At 45.3% G+C, this 17,545-nt stretch overlaps 1 protein-coding gene across 1 annotated transcript; it reads left to right on the plus strand.

The window, feature by feature from the left end:
• The first annotated feature begins 6,551 nt into the window (after positions 1 to 6,551).
• Positions 6,552 to 16,941, plus strand: ASF1B (anti-silencing function 1B histone chaperone). The gene is made up of 4 exons (XM_037145812.2): positions 6,552 to 7,067; positions 14,655 to 14,770; positions 15,212 to 15,388; positions 15,761 to 16,941. The coding sequence occupies exons 1-4, from the start codon at positions 6,959 to 6,961 to the stop codon at positions 15,965 to 15,967; spliced, it is 609 nt and encodes a 202-aa protein (XP_037001707.1). The 5' UTR covers positions 6,552 to 6,958; the 3' UTR covers positions 15,968 to 16,941.
• Positions 16,942 to 17,545: the final 604 nt, after the last annotated feature.

A 17,545-nucleotide genomic window follows, 5' to 3' on the forward strand; every position in this document is an offset into this window, starting at 1 on the left:
GGGCCAACCTTGCCAATAGGCCTTTCTAAGAATAGCAGTCTCAGACCTATTAGGTTAATTCTTTTTTGCACTGATATCATTTATATAAAATTGTAGAACATGACATATACTACATATCATTTAAAGAGACATGCATATAGCCCTGGCTGGTGTGGCTCAGTGGATTGAGTGCTGGCCTGTAAACCAAAGGGTCGCTAGTTGATTCCCAGTCAGGGCACATGCCTGGGTTGTGGGCCAGGCCCCCAGTAGGGGGTGTGAGAGAGGCAACCACACATTGATGTTTCTCTTCCCCCTCTTTCTCCCTCTCTTCTCCTGTATCTAAAAATAAATAAAATACTTTTTAAAAAGACACATGCATATAAAGATATACAATATACACAGAAAAATAAACACCAAATCCAGGCTTGTAGTTACACTGGAGGAAAAGAGCAGAAGAAGCAGGTTTGAGGCAGGGGCCTTTCAAGTGTATCTCTGATATTTACTTAAGCTGGGTAATGGGTAGAAGCATATTTTGCTTTAGCAGTTAACAGTTTTTCAAGTGGGTGCCCCTGAAATATTACATAAGAATGAAGACTTATCTGCTTATTACTAAGTATTACTAAACGGTTCTTGTTTAGTGAGTGTTTTTCACATTCCAGGTATGATGCTAAGCCCTTTATATGTATTTATTCTGTTTTTTAAAAAAATCTACTAAATGCCCTGGCTTGTGTGGCTTAGTGGACTGAGTGCCAGACAGTGAACTGAAAGGTTGCCAGTTCGATTCCCAGTCAGGGCACATGCCTGGGTTGTAGGCCAGGTCTCCCGTTGCTGGCACACGAGAAGCAACTGATGATGTTTCTCTCACATATCGATGTTTCTCTCCCTCTCTTTTTCCCTTCCTTTTCCCTCTCTAAAAATAAATAAATAAATATTTTAAAAACAAGACAAAAATCTACTGATGACTGAGTGAGGCTTTATACTAATCTCTAAAATATCTTGAGAGGTCAGTGTGAGGCAGGTGAGATCTCTGCCCACAACCAACTTTCAATCTACTGAGTGATTATGAATGATAACAAGCACAACTTAAAACCAACAGAAGTATATAGCTTCTGAGTGCTAAGATAATAAAGCAGGCTACTTTAACTAGGGTGGTCCAGGAAGGGTTGAGAGGAACATCTGAGTTGAACCATAAACAATGAGAATGAGACAACCATGTAATCATCTGAAGGAAGCAGATTCCAGACAGAAGGAACAGCAAGTGCAAAGCCCTGTACCAGGAATAAACTTGGAATGTTGAAAGACGGGAAATAAAGCCAGCAGGGCTTGAGAGTGGTGACAAGAGGGAGACTGGTAGATGAGGCCTTCAAGGTCAGCTAAGGCCTCCTAAGCCACAGTAAAGATCTTAGGTTTCATTTCAAGTATGATAAGCCTTTGAAGGTTTTAAGCAGGGTAATGACATGATCTGGTTTACAATTGAGGATTATTCAGCCAGCTGTCCAGAGCCATTTTCATTATTAGCACCACCAGGCTGATGAGCTTTTCAGGGGCTATGAAAAGGCTGGGGCTAGGGACAAGGAAAAAAAAGTTCCATAATGCAAAAAGGAAACTACAAAGTTGGTATGAATAGATGTTTAATTAAACATCTAGAAAATGTAACATTATGGCAACTTCATTCATCATTAAATTTAGTATTCATAAATAATCAAATTATATTTGGAAATAATTTGAAAATTAGATTCTCTTGAATCACAAAAATTTCCACATAGGCCCAATGATTGCCAAGAAATCACAGCCATCACAAATTTCAAAAGCAGGAAAGCTTTCTATTTTTTTCAGTGCAAGAATTTTTTTTTTTTACTTAATGTGAGATGTACATACAAAAATATGCCTAGCATTATGAGGCCTTAAGACTCTAGGGAGGCTACAGAGGTGGCCAGATAAGAAATGCTAGTGGCCTGGATCAATGCTATTCAGACTTATATTCTGTGAGTATGAACAGTGTCCAGCAGAAGACATTTAAACTGAGAGATATAAATGATAAGAAGGTACCAGCCATCCCAAGAACTGGGAGGAGATTCTAGGTAAAGGATCTGCGCTGGGAGTTCCATGTCATATATATATATATATATATATATATATACACATATATATATATTTAGAGAGAAGGGAAGGGAGGGAGGGAAAGAACATCAGTGTGTGGCTGCCTCTCACACATGCACCCCCCCCCCGCTCCCCACCCCCCCCTCGCCCCAGGGACCTGGCCTGCAACCCAGACATATGCCCTGACTGGAGGGAGGACTGCAGGGTTCAAAGAGTTGAACTAGCAACCCTTTGATTTGCAGGCCAGCCCTCAATCCACTGAGCCACACCAGCCAGGGCCCTTGCCACATTTTTAAGGAACAAAGAGAAGTCAATTTGGCTGGACTAAAGTTGAGGTTTGTGGGCTGTAGGAAATGAAGCATATTGTGTTGAGTCTTAAAAACAATACAGTAGTGCTCCCTTACCAAAGGAGGATAGTTCCGAGATCCCCAGTGGATGCCTAAAACTGTGAATAGTTTTCTCCTATACATACCATGAGGTCTGTCCAGAAGGTATCTAGCTATGTAATGTGAAAAATAGAGACATTTATCAAAAAAAGATACAAGATAAAGGAAACATTGTACATAGGACAATGACACCTCCGTCCCCTTCAAAGCAAGCTCTTGGTGCTCTCACACAGTTCTCCCAGGATCTCTTCCACTGTTCAAAACACTTTGTAAAATCCTTTGTTGGAATCACCATCAGCTGCCCTGTCATATTTTCCTGAATCTCACTGATGGTCTGAAATCTCTTCTCTTTCAAAGGTGATTTTAGTTTTGAAAAAAGCCAGAAGCTGCAGGGTGCAAATCTGGGCTACAGGGGGACTGAGTCAGCTGGGTCACCAATATTTGTTGACTGGAGCCTGTACACATTCAACATTCTCCAGTGTTGTTCTTGTTACAGGCCTTCCAGAATGTGGATCACTTTCAACAGACTCTTGGCCATCTTTGCCACATGTGTGCCAAACTTTTTTTTTTTTATCTTTAGAGGGGAAGGGGAGAAAAGAGGGAGAGAAACATCAATGTATGGTTGCCTTTCGTGTGTCCCCTGCTGGGAACTGGCCTGAAGGGAATGGGCCTGCAACCCAGGGGGGGTTGTGCCCTGACTGGGAATCGAACCTCGATTGCCTGATTCGCAGGCCTGCGCTCAATCCACTGAGCTATACCAGCCAGGGTTTGTGCCAAACTTTTATTGGCACTACACTCATTGCATCATCCCCAAAAGCCTTCTAAATCATCCAAGTAGCTTACATGAAGGAATGTTCAAGCTTAACACAAAATCTGATGCAAATTCATTGTTCTACTTGCTCATTTTGAATGTACCAGCCATACAGTACACATGCTCACTCAATGGTGTCTACCACCCCACTGACTAGTACAGTGAAGTCATCATTGTTCATACATGCTCATTCCAGTCCACTTGCCTTCGCTGCCAGGTCACATCGATACTGTGCAAACTGTTCTTGTTATATAAACAATGAATAGACTTTTTCCAGACAGACCTCATACATGCCAATGGCAAAGTTTAATTTATAAATTAGGCATAGTCAGAAATTAACAACAGCAACTAACAATAAAATAGAACAATTATAACAATTACTGTAATACAAGTTACGCGAATGTGGGGGTCTCTCTGATACACTAGACTAGCGATTTTCAACCTTTTTCATCTCATAGCACACAAACTAATTACTAAAATTCTGCAGCACATAAAAAATATATTGTAATTTCTGCTAACCTGACAAAAAAAATAAGAATACTTTTGATTCATTCGCAACAGATGGCTATTGTTGTGTTGGCTGTTGTCATTTTTTTAATTTGACAATTTATGGGAAAAGAGGTCAGTGCCCAGACTAGTCAGGTATTACACGTTTAAAAATTCTTGTGGCGGCCCTGACTGATGTAGGTCAATGGACTGAGCATAGGCCTGCGAACCAGAGGATCGCAGTTTGAATCCCAGTCAGGGCACATGCCTGGGTTGCAGGCCAATTCCCAGCAAGGAATGCATGAAAGGCAACCATACATTGATATTTCTCTCCCTCTCTCCTTCCCTTCCCCTCTAAAGATAAATAAAAATTTTTTTAAATTCTTGTGGCATAGTGGTTGAAAATTATTGTGCTAGACAAAGGAAATTATTGCGCTAGATACTAGCGAGTGCAAGATTTCATTTTTCCTCATGATACTCAGAACAGTACACAATTTAAAATGTGAGAACTGTTTATTTCTGGAATTTTCCATTAAATATTTTCGAACGAAACTTGACATCAGGTAAGTGAAACCTGAAACATTGAATAGCAAAACTGGTGTGGTTCAGTGCGGATTGAGTGCCAGCCTGTAAACCAAAAGGTCACTAGTTCAATTCCCAGTCAGGGGATATGCCTGGATTGCAGGCCAGGTCCCAAATGGGGGTGTCAAGAGGCAACCACCACACATTGCTGTTTCTCTCCCTTTCTCCTTTCCTTCCCCTCTGAAAGAAAATAAAAAACTTTTTTTAAAAAGAGGCCCTGGCCCTGGCTGGTGTAGCTCAGTGGATTGAGCGCGGGCCTGCCAACCAGACAGTTGCGGTTCGATTCCCAGTCAGGGCACATGCCTGGGTTGCAGGCCAGTTCCCTGCAGGCCAGTTCCCAGCAGGGGATGCACTAGAGGCAACCATACATTGATGTTTCTCTCTGCCTCTCCTTCCCTTCCCTTCTAAAGATAAATAAATAAAATAAAATAAAATAAAATAAAATAAAATAAAATAAAATAAAGAATAGTCATGGGCATGTAAAGTACATCATAGGGAATATAGTCAATAATGTTCTAATAACTATATATGGTGTCAGATGGGTACAGGATTGGGTGATCACTTAATAAGTTACATAATGTCTGATCACTGTGATGTACACCTGAAACTAATATAATACTGTATGTCAACTGTAATTGAAAAAAAATAAGTCATTAAAAAAAAAGAAAAGCTATGGATGGGGTGGGGGGTAGGGGCTATTGGGTTCTCATACTGAGACAAATAGAAAACCACTCACTTTATAAGTAGGAGAGTGACTGATCCAATTTGAGACCTGCACTGTCCAATAATACAGTAGCCACTTACCACTGGGGCTCAAAAGCACCTGAATATAGGTGCTGAATAGCTACTGTCATTGTGATACAGAATTTTCCATGTCACTTAAATTTCATGAATTAACATTTCAATTTAAAAACCAAAATGCGCCCTGGCTGGTGTGGCTCAGTGGACTGAGTGCCTGTGAACTGAAATGTCACAGGTTCAATTCCTGGTCAGGGCACATGCCTGGGTTGTCGGCCAGGTCCCCACTAGGGGGCACGCGAGAGGCAACCACATATCGATGTTTCTCTCCCACTCTTCCTACCTCCCTTCCCCTCTCTAAAAGTAAGTAAAATCTTTTTTTAAAAAAATGCAATTGAGTTCATGGAAAACTCTTAAGTAATGTCAATCAGGTTTGGGCACGGAAATCTACATTTTCAACTGTTAATGTTATGAAACTTAAAGTCAGACCAACTCTTTCTGATGAAAATGTAGTTCTAAGTGTAAAAAGGACAAGATTTCAGACTTAGGACGGAGTGAAGAAATGTAAGTTACCTCATTTGTATTTTTTAGACCCACCACCTGTTGGAAATATTTTGGCTCTACTGGATTAAACACACATATTAAGATTAACTTCATCTGCTTCTGCTTTTTTTAAACTTGTTTTTAAAAAGCGGTTATTAAACAAATGTAAAGTTGAGTATGTGGGAGCAGAGAATGAACGGAGTCTTCCTGCCAGTGGGCAACTGTGGCCAGCCCAGGTGTGTGGATGGAGAGAAGTATCTCCAGACACAGTCACCAGTCACTTCGGTGTTTTGTCACAGCCTTATTAAATGAGCAGGGAAAAGTGGCCTCTTGAGCTGAGTGGTAGAGGCCGGATTCGAACTCCTATTTACAGAGTTGTCCACCTGACACCTCCCGCAGGCCCTTGAGGGGGCGACGGCAGGATTCGAATCAGGCCAGACTCTCAGGGCCCGGGGCCCCACTGCCCTGTTGCCGCCGCTCGTCTCCCCTCAGCGGGGAGTCAAACGCTCACAACGTTCACAACGTTCTCAACGGACTCTGCGGCCGCTGGGCCTGAGGGGCCAGGAGACCATCAGAGGAGCTCCCGGTAACGCTCACCTGCTGACAGACACCGAAGCTGCCAATACCTCCTCTGTCTCTTCACACCCGGTTCAAACGCGCCGGCGGCCGACTGCGACTTCTTTCCCACGAATCCCCAGCGGAGTCTTTCTCCTCCCGCCCCTAGCCTAATCCAGCCCATAAGCCTCTCAGAGAATCTGCTTTATCCACCTACCAATCACCGCGGACTCGAGCACCGCCCTTCCCGCCCTCTTAGGCGAGCGCCGCGCGCCACCGCTCGGCAGTTGGCGGCGCTGCTCCAGGTGGGAAACGTCTCCCGGAAAAGCTCGGCGAGGGGCGGGCTACGCCGGTGCGGGAACCCTCAAGATTGGCTGACAGGAGCCCCGCGCTCTGACTCCGCCTACCCCCGCCGCCGACAACCACGTCTGAGACTCTCGGGATTGGTTTCCTCTGGACACTAGAAGACGCCGGGAAATGGTCCCGCCTCCCTTGCACAGCCCGGGGAGGGAGCTCCGCGGATTGGTCCAGGGAGTCTCGGCGCTCACCGCTCAACGCTTCAGGATTGGCTAACGGGACGCTCAAGGCGCCGCGGAACATTTTCGGTGATTGGTCAGAGGGTGCGGCCAGCTATTTGAAGGAGGCGCGCAGTGTACGCATTTCAGTCCGCGGTCTGAGGAGGTTGTGGGTTCCGTCGGTACCGCTGTGCCCCTGACCCCGAAAGACGCAGACGTGGGCTCGGCCCCAGTTCCGGCTTCAGCCGTGGCCCGGAGAGACGATGGCCAAGGTGTCGGTGCTCAACGTGGCGGTGCTGGAGAATCCGAGCCCTTTCCACAGCCCTTTCCGGTTCGAGATCAGCTTCGAGTGCAATGAGGCTCTGGCAGACGGTGAGGCTGGGCCTGTGTGGACATTACCCTACCCTCCCGCCCCCCACCCCCCACCCCGGTCCCCTGGCCAACCGGACTTTACCATAGAGACCCTGGCGGCCTACCTCGACCTATTCTGTGAAATACCTCCCAAAACAAGATCTCTCTCTTGTCCCTCCCACCAGCCCCAACCTCACCCCTGGACCAACTCGACCCCCTCCCCACGAATACTCTCGTTTCCCAAAGCGGGGACCTCGTCATGCCCACCTCACCCCCTTCTTAGCTGAAGCTGCCATTCTTTATTTAAAAAGAACATTTAAGAGACTTTAGTTATTTATGTTTAGAGAGAGGGGAAGGGAAGGAGGAGGGAGAGAAAGAAATACCGATGTGTAAGTTGCCTCTCATACGCCCCAACTGGGGACCTGGCCCCCAACCCAGGCATATATGTTCTGACCGGGAATCGCAGGTCAGCACTTGGTCCACTGAGCCACACAAGGTCAGGTGCCATTCTTTAACCTGCAGATACCCTTAGTCACCTCATCTCCTATTTCAGTATAGAAGGTTTTTTTTTAAGATTTTATTTATTTATTTTTAGAGAGGGTAGGGGAAGGAGAAAGAATCATCAGTGTGCGGTTGCCTCTCGCGCGCCCCACACTGGGGACCTGGCCTGCAACCCAGGCCTGTGCCCTGACATGGAACCAGCAACCCCTTGGTTCCTAGGCCAGTGCTCAATCCACTGAGCAACACCAAGCAGGGGTCAGTATAGAAAATTTCTTATATTAACATTAGAGCTTACTCAGTGTTCTCCACCAACCCCCTCTCCTCTGGTGAGACACTCCCACCTTACTTTTTTCCTAAGAAGACTCCAGTCCCCAGCCCCCTCCCACTGCCCCTATGGAAACCTTAGCTTCCTCCCCCAGTTTCCCTGTCATCTCCCAAGCTCCCTCCCAATTTTCCCAGTGGAGCCCCTCCTATCACTTTTTTTCCCTGTGAAGAAAGACCCTCTCCCAGCGGTAAGACTTCATTCACCCCCATTTCCCCATTTGTCTCCCAATAATCCCTTCTCCAACCTACTAATATTTAAACAACCCCACCCACTTCTGTTTTTCTACCCCAGAGGACCCTAGAACTTGGCTTCCCTCTTCATTATCATGGCCCCAACCCTTTTCTGCTCTTGAGCTCCACTTGAGGAGGCATGGCCTGGCTTCCAGTCTTTGAGGATGACTTAGTCTCACCAACTCCCGTTCTTCACTCTTCCCTTACTGAGGGCTCCAATGAACACACTTAAATATGAAGAGTGGTCTAGCCAGGCAAGCCTAATTTAGCCAGGTCCCACAGTTTGCACACCACATCCCAGCTTACCAGCTTACCACAATTCTTCCAGCACTTTTTTTTAAAGATTTTATTTATTTATTTAGAGAGTGTGGAAGGGAGAGAGAAAGAGAGGGCAAGAAACATCAATGTGTGCTTGCCTCTCACATGGCCCCCCAGTGGGGGCCTGGCCTGACTGGGAATGGAACTAGCGACCCTTGGGTTCACAGCCCAAGCTCAATCCACTGAGATACACCAGCCAGGGCTCTTCCAGCACTTTTGATGGTCTGACCTAGTCTGGAGGGTAGGTGGGCTGGGCTGGGCCAGGCCAGGCCGGGCCAGGCCATGTTGGTATCCAGCTTCAAACAATCATCTGGGAGTCAAAACCTTTTGGGCATCTTTTCTAAGGTACTTTCATAGATGTGCTTATTCACAGAAATAAATATGGCTCTCATCACACAGATGAGAAAATGGGAGCCACAAAGAGTGAAAGACCTTTCAAAGAAATGTCTATAAAACTCCAAAAATCTAAGATCACCCAGGGAGTCAGGAGGAAATAACAGCCATACTTCCATTTTATTGCACGTCACAGAAGTTACATTTTTTACAAATTGAAGGCAATACCTTCACCAGCAAAAAGATCACTGGCTTTTAATGTGGTTGTCTGGAACCAAACCCACAATCTTTCTAAGGCAGGGGTATCAAACTCATTTTCACCAGGGACCACATCACCCTCGCAGTTGCCATCAAAGGGCTGAATGTAATTTTACGACCATATAAATGTAACTAAACTAGGGGCAAGGAGCTCGGTGCTACTTGTCGGGTAGAAACAAGGTGCCCGGCCAGCTAAAACAAGGTGGAGGGCCCGATTCGGCCCACAGGCCTTGTATTTGCCACCTGTGCTCTAAGGTATGCCTATATTCCATCAGACCATTTCTCCACTTGACAAAAAGAGAAGAGGCAGCAGTTGAGGAGGTAAGATCTGTAAAGCAAGGGTGTACTAACTAGCATCTCTAGGTGGTATTTGGGGAGTTAGCTTGCAAATCCAGCCACTGAATTAGTTTAAGGTTGATACAATTGGAAATGTGCTTAGGCTGGACCAATTGAGCAGTCTCTCTCCCTGGTTTCTCCATTTAAATTACAAGTTTACTTGTGACTAATTATAGACTAAGTCCAGTTAAATCCTTCCTGTAACAATGCAGAGTATAAATAAGGTAAGTGTAGAATATCAATGTGTAATAACGTTTAATTTTAAGCTAGATATAAGGAGCTAATAGGTTAAGGAATTCACAGTTCCCAAATGGCCGGAGATCAGGTTTCAGTCAGTCTGTTTGTGTTCATTGCATTTAAAAGTGGTTGTGTGGTCATTACCTAGCACTTTTATTCCAAGAAATACCCTTGCCCTATTACTTTACTGATCTTTTTTTTCCATTTATTTTTTCTCTTTAATATACTTTATTGGTTATGCCATCATAGTTGTTCCATCCCTGCCTTCATTCCCCTCCACCCTGCACACCCCTCCCCCACCATTCCCTCCCTTTAGTTTATGTCCATGTGTCACAAGTTCTTTAGATTCTGTATTTCCCATACTATTCTTGCCCTTCCCCTGTCTATTTTCTACCTATCGTCTTAAGTAGTACCTATGCTACTTATTCTCTGTACCTTCTCCCCCCTTCTCCTCCTCCCACTCCCCTGTTGCTAACCCTTCATGTGATCTCCATTTCTGTGGTTCTGCTCCTGATCCAGCTGTCCTCTTAGTTTGCTTTTGTTTTAGGTGTGGTTCTTAAAAACTGTGAGTTTGCTGTCCTTTCACTGTTCATCTTTTTTATTTTCTTAGATAAGTCCCTTTAACATTTCACATAATAAGGACTTGGTGATGATGAACTCCTTGAATTTGATCTTATCTGAGAAGCACTTTATCTGCCCTTCCATTCTAAATGAAAGCTTTGCCGGATAGAGCAATCTTGGATGTAGGTCTTTGGATTTCATGACTTGGAATACTTCTTTCCAGCCCCTTCTTGCCTGTAAGGTCTCTTTGGAGAAATCAACTGACAGTCTGATGGGAACTCCTTTGTAGGTGACTATCCCCTTATCTCTTGCTGCTTCTAGGATTCTCTCCTTCATTTTAACCTTGGCTAATGTAATTATGATGTGCTTTGGTGTGTTCTTTCTTGGGTCCAACTTCTTTGGGACTCTCTGAGCTTCCTGGATTTCCTGGAAGTCTGTTGCCTTTGCCAGATTGGGGAAGTTCTTTATTATTTGTTCGTGTAAGTTTTCCACTTCTTGTTCTTCCTCTTCCCCTTCTGGTACCCCTATAATTCGGATGTTGAAATGTTTAAAGATGTCCTGGAGGTTCCTAAGGCTCTCCTCATTTTTTTGAATTCTTGTTTCTTCATACTTTTCTGTTTGGTCATTTTTTTCTTCCTTCTGGTCCACTCCCTTGATTTGAGTCCTAGTTTCCTTTCCATCACTATTGGTTCCCTGTGCATTTCCCTTTATTTTAATTAGTTTAGCCTTCATTTGTTCCTCTAATTTGTGACTAAAATCAACCAGTTCTGTGAGCATCCTGATCACCAGTGTTTTGAACTGTGCATCTGATAGGTTGGCTATCTCTTGGTTGCTTAGAAGTATCAGCTCTAGGGTTTTGAGCTGTTCTTCTTGAGCCATATGTTTTGGTCTGTTTGTGCCTGTTATGTATGTATGTGTTCACCAGGGCAGGGTGACCCAGTCACTGGGTTGTGACACTATATGTGGGGGCGGGGTGAGAGAGGGGCAACGGTGTTTGTTCTTCTCTCTCTCGAATTTTGGTCCCCTCTGTGGCTTCCGGAAGCAAACTGGGCCCCCCCTGGTGCCGACTCCCGGGTATGTGGGCTTGTGCACCCTCCAGGACCCTGTGGGTCTCTCCATCAAACTCTCTGTGAGCCTGGGAGCTTCTCCCACACCTCAACCCCAAAAGTTTTTCCAATTGGTGCTTTTTAGGCTTTAATTCCTGTCCCTGGGGTCCTAGCCTGCATGGTCTGTCTCACTGCTCGCTCCTTCTCCTGGTTTATCTGTGTGCAAATGTGTTACCCCGGTCAGCCAGCCACCTTGCGCCCTCACTGGGTCTGCCCGTTGCCATCCCACACCTGGGATCTGCCAACTGCCACCTGTATGCCTGGGTCAGTCAGGCCGCTTTTTCCTGCCCAACCTTGCTCCGGCAGCCACTGACTCTGCCCCTCTTACTGGTCTGGCTGAATGGTTTGTTGTTGTCAGACTTTCATACAGTTCAATTTTCTGTCTGTTTTGGTTGCTTTTTTGTTACTAAGATTTTGTTGTCTTTAAACTTGGTTGTGCGAGGGGTCACAGTGTTTCCACCTTCACCTCCATCTTGGCCGGAAGTCTCCTACTTTACTAATCTGTTCATAGAATCATAGTAGAGGTCCAAAGTCAATCTGCTGGCCTTCACATTTTATTAGAGAGAAACAGAATAACTTCTCCAAGTTCACATGGTTCACATTATTGACACTAGGGTGTTTTCTAAGTTCTGAGTCCAGGGTTCTTTATCTTTGCTAAAACCTGAGAGAGATAAAGCATCCTTTATTTTAAACTTCTTTTTCTTTTAATTTATTGATTCCAAAGAGAGAAACATCAGTTCGTTGTTCCACTTATTTACGCATTCATTGGTTGATTCTTGTATGGGCCCCGACCAGGTCTGGAACCCACAACTTTGGTTTATCTGGATGGTGCTCTAACCAACTGAGCAAACCAGCCAGGGCTACGTCCTTTATTTTAGAAGTGGAACATAAATAGAACTGATTATAGAGTTTATTTCCATATCAGAAAAGAGATCAGAGGGGGTAATTACACCTGGACCATAAAGCTTTTGCCCAGAGAAACTCAAGCTGGAAAGCAAACTCTGGCCTGGAAATCCAGACTCTGGTTTTTCCTCTTAGGGCCCTCCACAGTTCTAATCAGTAACTCACTTTCTGCCTCTTTCTACAGAGCAGAGCGAATTTAATTCCTGCTTGCCTCCCAAAAGGTGGAGTGGGCCTGGATGTAGAAGTCTTAGATCCTGGAGAAATCGCAATCTTATTACCTCAACAGTGTCAACTACAGATCTGACAAGAACCCTAAACCCTAGTCAGTCAACTGACCTCATTTCCTAGGGACTCCAAGCCCCTTTTGATCTCTTTTCTCTTCAGCATCTGGAAATAAATGGTGCTAAAATATGAGCCCACATCTAACACATTAGGTTTGTTTCCCCCTCACCACCACCCATTTAGTTGAAAAATTAAACAGGCACTGCTTGAATAAGTCATGGGGCCAAATGTTCTGGCTCACAGCTATGGTCAGGCCAAGGTTCATTTGTATGATTTTGAACAAAGATAAAGTGATAAACAGAAAAAGACCTATTAGATCAGGCTTTTTTTAAGGCAGGAAACAGGTTTCTCGGCTACTACAACTACAATAATATTTTACATGTCTTTTATCATGCCTTTGGCTTTGGTTTTGTTTTTGTATATAGTGGAAGAACATCCTGTGTAGTGGTTAGAACATAAAATTAGGGCATAAAGACAAAATTTAAGGCAGTCAAGTTACTTTGAAATTATCCCAAAGGTTGGGTACACATGTTACGTGTATATAATTGTGTCCTGTATTCCATAGGAGTGAATTTGTGCTGAAGTCACTCAAAACCTCAACTTTATACAATTCAATATTTAGGTCCTTACCTTTTGTCTTCTGTAGATGATTTTATCAGCTCCTCCAACTCTTGAGTCAGTGTTTTTCTGATCCTCCATTGATTCTCTGGTTCATTTCTCTAGTAGCGAGGGATCCACTGTGGCCCACTTGCCTGGCCACCCATGCAGTGTGTTTTCCTGTTAGCACCCACACACTTTGTCTAGGTTTTACTAATGGTATTGAACATTGAGTGCCTGTGGTGTGCCCCTAGCCTGCTCTATTTCAGTCTCCTTTATACCTCCCCCGCCCCAGCACATTAGTTTAATGCACACACATGTGATTCCAACTGGTAGTGGGGGAAAAGCTAGAAAGAGATACCAAAATGTAGACCTATGTGAGAAAGGGGAAAACAACTAGGTGGGGTTTTTTTTGTTCCAAACATGTTATGTCTAGTCCTGTCACTACTTGTAACAAAAATAAATCAATAAATTTAATTCTCCCTGCAAATAATAAGAGATTAGAATTTGAACTATAGTGAGCCCCAGGGGGCCTAAGTAGACCTGGGTAATACTGCAAAGGCACAGGAAGCCAGTGTATCGAGGAAGAGCTTGGGGCTCAGGTGACCAACCTCCTTAGTTGTGGCCAGGCATCAATGTTCTTCCGAAGTTGGATGCACTTGCAGGACACTGGACCAAGGAACAGGGCAGCTTCCAAGAGCGTTTGCTTCCTGTGAAAATCACAGCTTGTGAAACTCCCCCCAGTTGCTGGAGTGGTATGTTGTGTAATTTCAGAGAACCTAAAATAAGTTTCAGGTCTCCTGCCAAGCTTCCCTGTACTAACGTGACCTTGCCCCTGATACACTTGGACCTTTTGCAAGAGGCAGTGGTCACTGGGAATTTCCTGTGATTGACGGGCAGGGTCTCCTTAAGCACTTTACTTTCCATCTTTCCTGAACATACTCAGGGATAGGGTTCCTTTCTAGTAGATGGGATGCAAGAGAATTGGGGCTAAGAGGATCACATTTGTTGATTGAGTTATTGGTTACCCCAATGGCTGTAAACAGGCATGACTTGGTGCCGGATCTGGAAGATCTGGGGACTGGCTGACTCCCCCAGCAGCCTCATCTTCCCCCTCCTGCCGGCTGGCTCTCCTGCTGGATTGGAATCTGCTGCCCTGCCCCAGTTGTCGAGGGATCTACTCAGTTTGGTGGCACTGGTCCCTGTGTGTGAAAGAGGATGCTGCTTCCTATCCCAGCACCCAGTGGGCACAGCCCTGAAATGGCCCAACTCCCTGCTGTTCCTTCCTCAGCGTGCCTCCATCACGTGGGTCTTAATTCAGCCTCTGCCATACGGTTTGCCCTCAGGCTCTGAGAGGCCCGAGTTTCCCTGGAGGTGCAGAGTCAAGGTTGCCTGGCAAAGCTAGGCCCACTGGAGAAATCTCCCACTTCCACTGGAAGTAAGAGCTTCCTGTCCACCCCAGTGCTCAGGACTACAGTGCCTGGCAGTTAGTGCAGGAGATGTTGAGAGTAAGAATCCTTCACTGTATTAAGGATCTGTCCAAAAGTAGCACAAGAGGACCCTTTCCTTGCCTTTTTGATGTCAAGTTATTTCAATTCCTTAAAACCCTATGTTCTCGCAGACCTAGAATGGAAGATCATTTATGTTGGCTCAGCTGAGAGTGAGGAGTTTGATCAAATCCTAGACTCGGTGCTGGTCGGTCCTGTCCCAGCAGGGAGACACATGTTCGTATTTCAGGTAAGAAAGGAGGCCTTATAGGCCTTGACACCTAGAAACGTCCTCTTCTACCCAAAAGCACACAGTGTGGCTTAGTGGTCAAAAGGTCAGGTTCAAATCCCTGCTTTGTTCTCAAGTCTAACCTCTCAGAGGTACTTCAGACACCTCCCTTGCCTCCACCTCTGTGTCATGGCTGTTACCATGAGCCACTGATTCACAGTTGATCCTCATTATTCATAGGAGTTATGTTCTATAATGTTGTGAACAGTGAATTAGTGAATACTGAACCATGGCCCCACAGGAAATACAGGGTTAAGTTTCTGTGTGTCACATTTTTATCAACCAGTCAATTCATAACCTTGTTTTAGGTGTGTTTAAAATACCTCAATTAGTATTATCATTAATTCATTAACATTGAACTCAGAGAAGTTGGTGCTAAGGCCTAGGATGTGTTTCTACTAGGCTGATGCCCCTAACCCATCCCTCATCCCTGAGAGCGATGCCATTGGTGTGACAGTGGTCCTCATCACCTGCACCTACCATGGACAGGAATTCATCCGAGTGGGCTACTACGTCAACAATGAGTATCCTGACCCAGAACTTCGGGAGAACCCACCTCCAAAACCAGACTTCTCTCAGGTGGGGTCTCTCTGCACTTCCTACTCTAGACCAGCTGGCTCCTTTGCATTTGAAAGGAGTTAAGTGATTGGGTTCAGAAGCCAAGGTCACTTAAAGTTTTCAAGCAGTGCTTAGATCTTGCAGTGCTGGGCTAGAATGTGAGAGGGGTCTTTGTTTCTCCAGAGCACGCCTTGCAGAATTAAGATTAGATAGGTCCTGGCCCTAAATCATGGTACACAGGCATTCCCTGGAGTTGTACACATTGTCAATGATAAGATAAGCAGGGTCTGCTTTCCTTGGGCTTGGCGTGGGGGACTGGGGGGTGCCCTGGCTTTGTGAGAGTAATGAATGAGAGGGCATGCTGACAAATTGATGTTTCTCTTCCTGCCCCAGCTCCAACGGAACATCTTGGCCTCAAATCCCCGGGTGACCCGTTTCCACATCAACTGGGACAACAATACAGACAGGCTGGAGGCCATAGAGAACCAGGACCCCACACTAAGCTGCAGCCCCCCCATCAACTGCACTCCTGTCAAGGGCTTGGGGCTCCCTGGCTGTGTCCCTGGCCTTCTCCCCGAGAACTCCATGGACTGCATCTAACTGGGGGACTCTAGATCTCTACTTGGGCCCAGCCAGGACCACAGCCTGTCTTCTGACACATCTGGAGTTTACATTCAGGGCTCCTGAAGAGTCCTGTGAGGACCATCTGGAAGACTTTGGAGCCATCAACTATATTCAGATCTGTCAAACTTGTCCCCAAGGAAAGAATGGGCCTCAGGTCTCTCCCAACCTCAGCCCAGAAGGATTACCATATCTCACCTTTACTTCCCAGCCTTATAAAAAGCAGGTACTTCAGTTCTTAATTCTTTCTAACTTGTGTTCTTTCTCTCTTCCACACACAAGCCATTGTGTCACCATGCTTCCATATAAGTACCATTGACCCAGAGCTTTCCCACAGACCTCCCTGCCTGCCTTGAGGTTTTCTTGGTCAATGGTTGGCAAGGCTCTGGCCCTTTTGGGCTAGTGGCTCTGTCTTTCCTTTCCTTTCCCAAATATCTGAGTAGATCCATTCAGCTTTCTGGAGTCACAAGGAACCTGTGTTAGAAAGTAGACTCGGACACAATTTCTATCCTTTTCCCAGAACAATTACTAGGTCTTTTCAATCCATCAGCCCCTGGAAAACCATTTCCAAAAGTGTGATCAGCAGGATACTAATGAATGATGGTTGACTCTTCCTCTCAGTCACAACCACCTCCTCATTACATTTAACTGGATCTGGATTTCCCTGGAGGCTGCTACTTCTGAGAGATGGCATGTTAGAGTGACCTGCTGTGCTCTATCTCTGTGGGCACCAGGACCCCTCTGTCTCTGGCCACCATGATTGGCCCTCTGCTAAGACCCTCATGCTCTCAGAGGCTACAGAGTGATTGCAGCCACAGGAAGCAGTAGGGACCCTGGAAGTCTCCCTTTGCCATGCCCTCTGCCATGTTCCCCACCGCCTCGCCATGTGGATGCTATTGTGATTACAGCTTGTATATTAAAAATGTTTTTTATATTAAATATGTTTGGTTGATCTAAAAGTGCATTTTATTTAGACTGATTATTTCTCCTTTTATCTTGGGTGGGCTAAAGCAGCTTTGTCCATCTTTCCTTGGGACATGGGTGGGGGTCGTCTTGCCCTGGCAAGTCAGTTCACTGCCTTTTGTTTCCTTGTTTAGCTGCTTGCCCTAGTCTGAGTTGGTTGTATAGTTGTGATCCAGACAGATTTGGGAAGTTTTTATTTATTAAAACTTAAGCAATGCAGCTGTTGTAGAGCATAACCAGTGATTTTTTTTTTTACCTTGACCTACAAAAAGAAATTAACACTACAAGGATATGGCAACACTTCTATTAATTTTTTTAGTATTTATTTATTTTTAGAGGGGAACAGAGGGAGAGAAACAGCAGTGTGTGGTTGCCTCTCACATGCCCCCACTGGGAACCTGGCCTGCAACCCAGGTGCGTGCCCTGACTGGGAATCAAACCAGTGACCCTTTGGTTCACAGGACTCACTCAATCCACTGAACCACACCAGCCAGGGTCATTTTATTAAATTTTACTTAACTTTTTATTTGTAAGCCCACAGCCAGAAGTGGAATCGTTTCCCCATAATTTACATAAGGGCTCCAACTCCTCCCT

The sequence above is a fragment of the Artibeus jamaicensis genome, unplaced genomic scaffold (assembly GCF_021234435.1).
Source record: "Artibeus jamaicensis isolate MK-2021 breed Jamaican fruit bat unplaced genomic scaffold, CSHL_Jam_final contig_3290, whole genome shotgun sequence".
NCBI lineage: Eukaryota > Metazoa > Chordata > Mammalia > Chiroptera > Phyllostomidae > Artibeus > Artibeus jamaicensis.

Coding starts and splice junctions, on each gene's coding strand:
- ASF1B (XM_037145812.2), top strand. CDS start 6,959: ATGGCCAAGGTGTCGGTGCTCAACGTGGCGGTGCTGGAGAATCCGAGC. Junction 7,068..14,654: donor CAATGAGGCTCTGGCAGACG/GTGAGGCTGGGC, acceptor ATGTTCTCGCAG/ACCTAGAATGGAAGATCATT. Junction 14,771..15,211: donor GACACATGTTCGTATTTCAG/GTAAGAAAGGAG, acceptor TGTTTCTACTAG/GCTGATGCCCCTAACCCATC.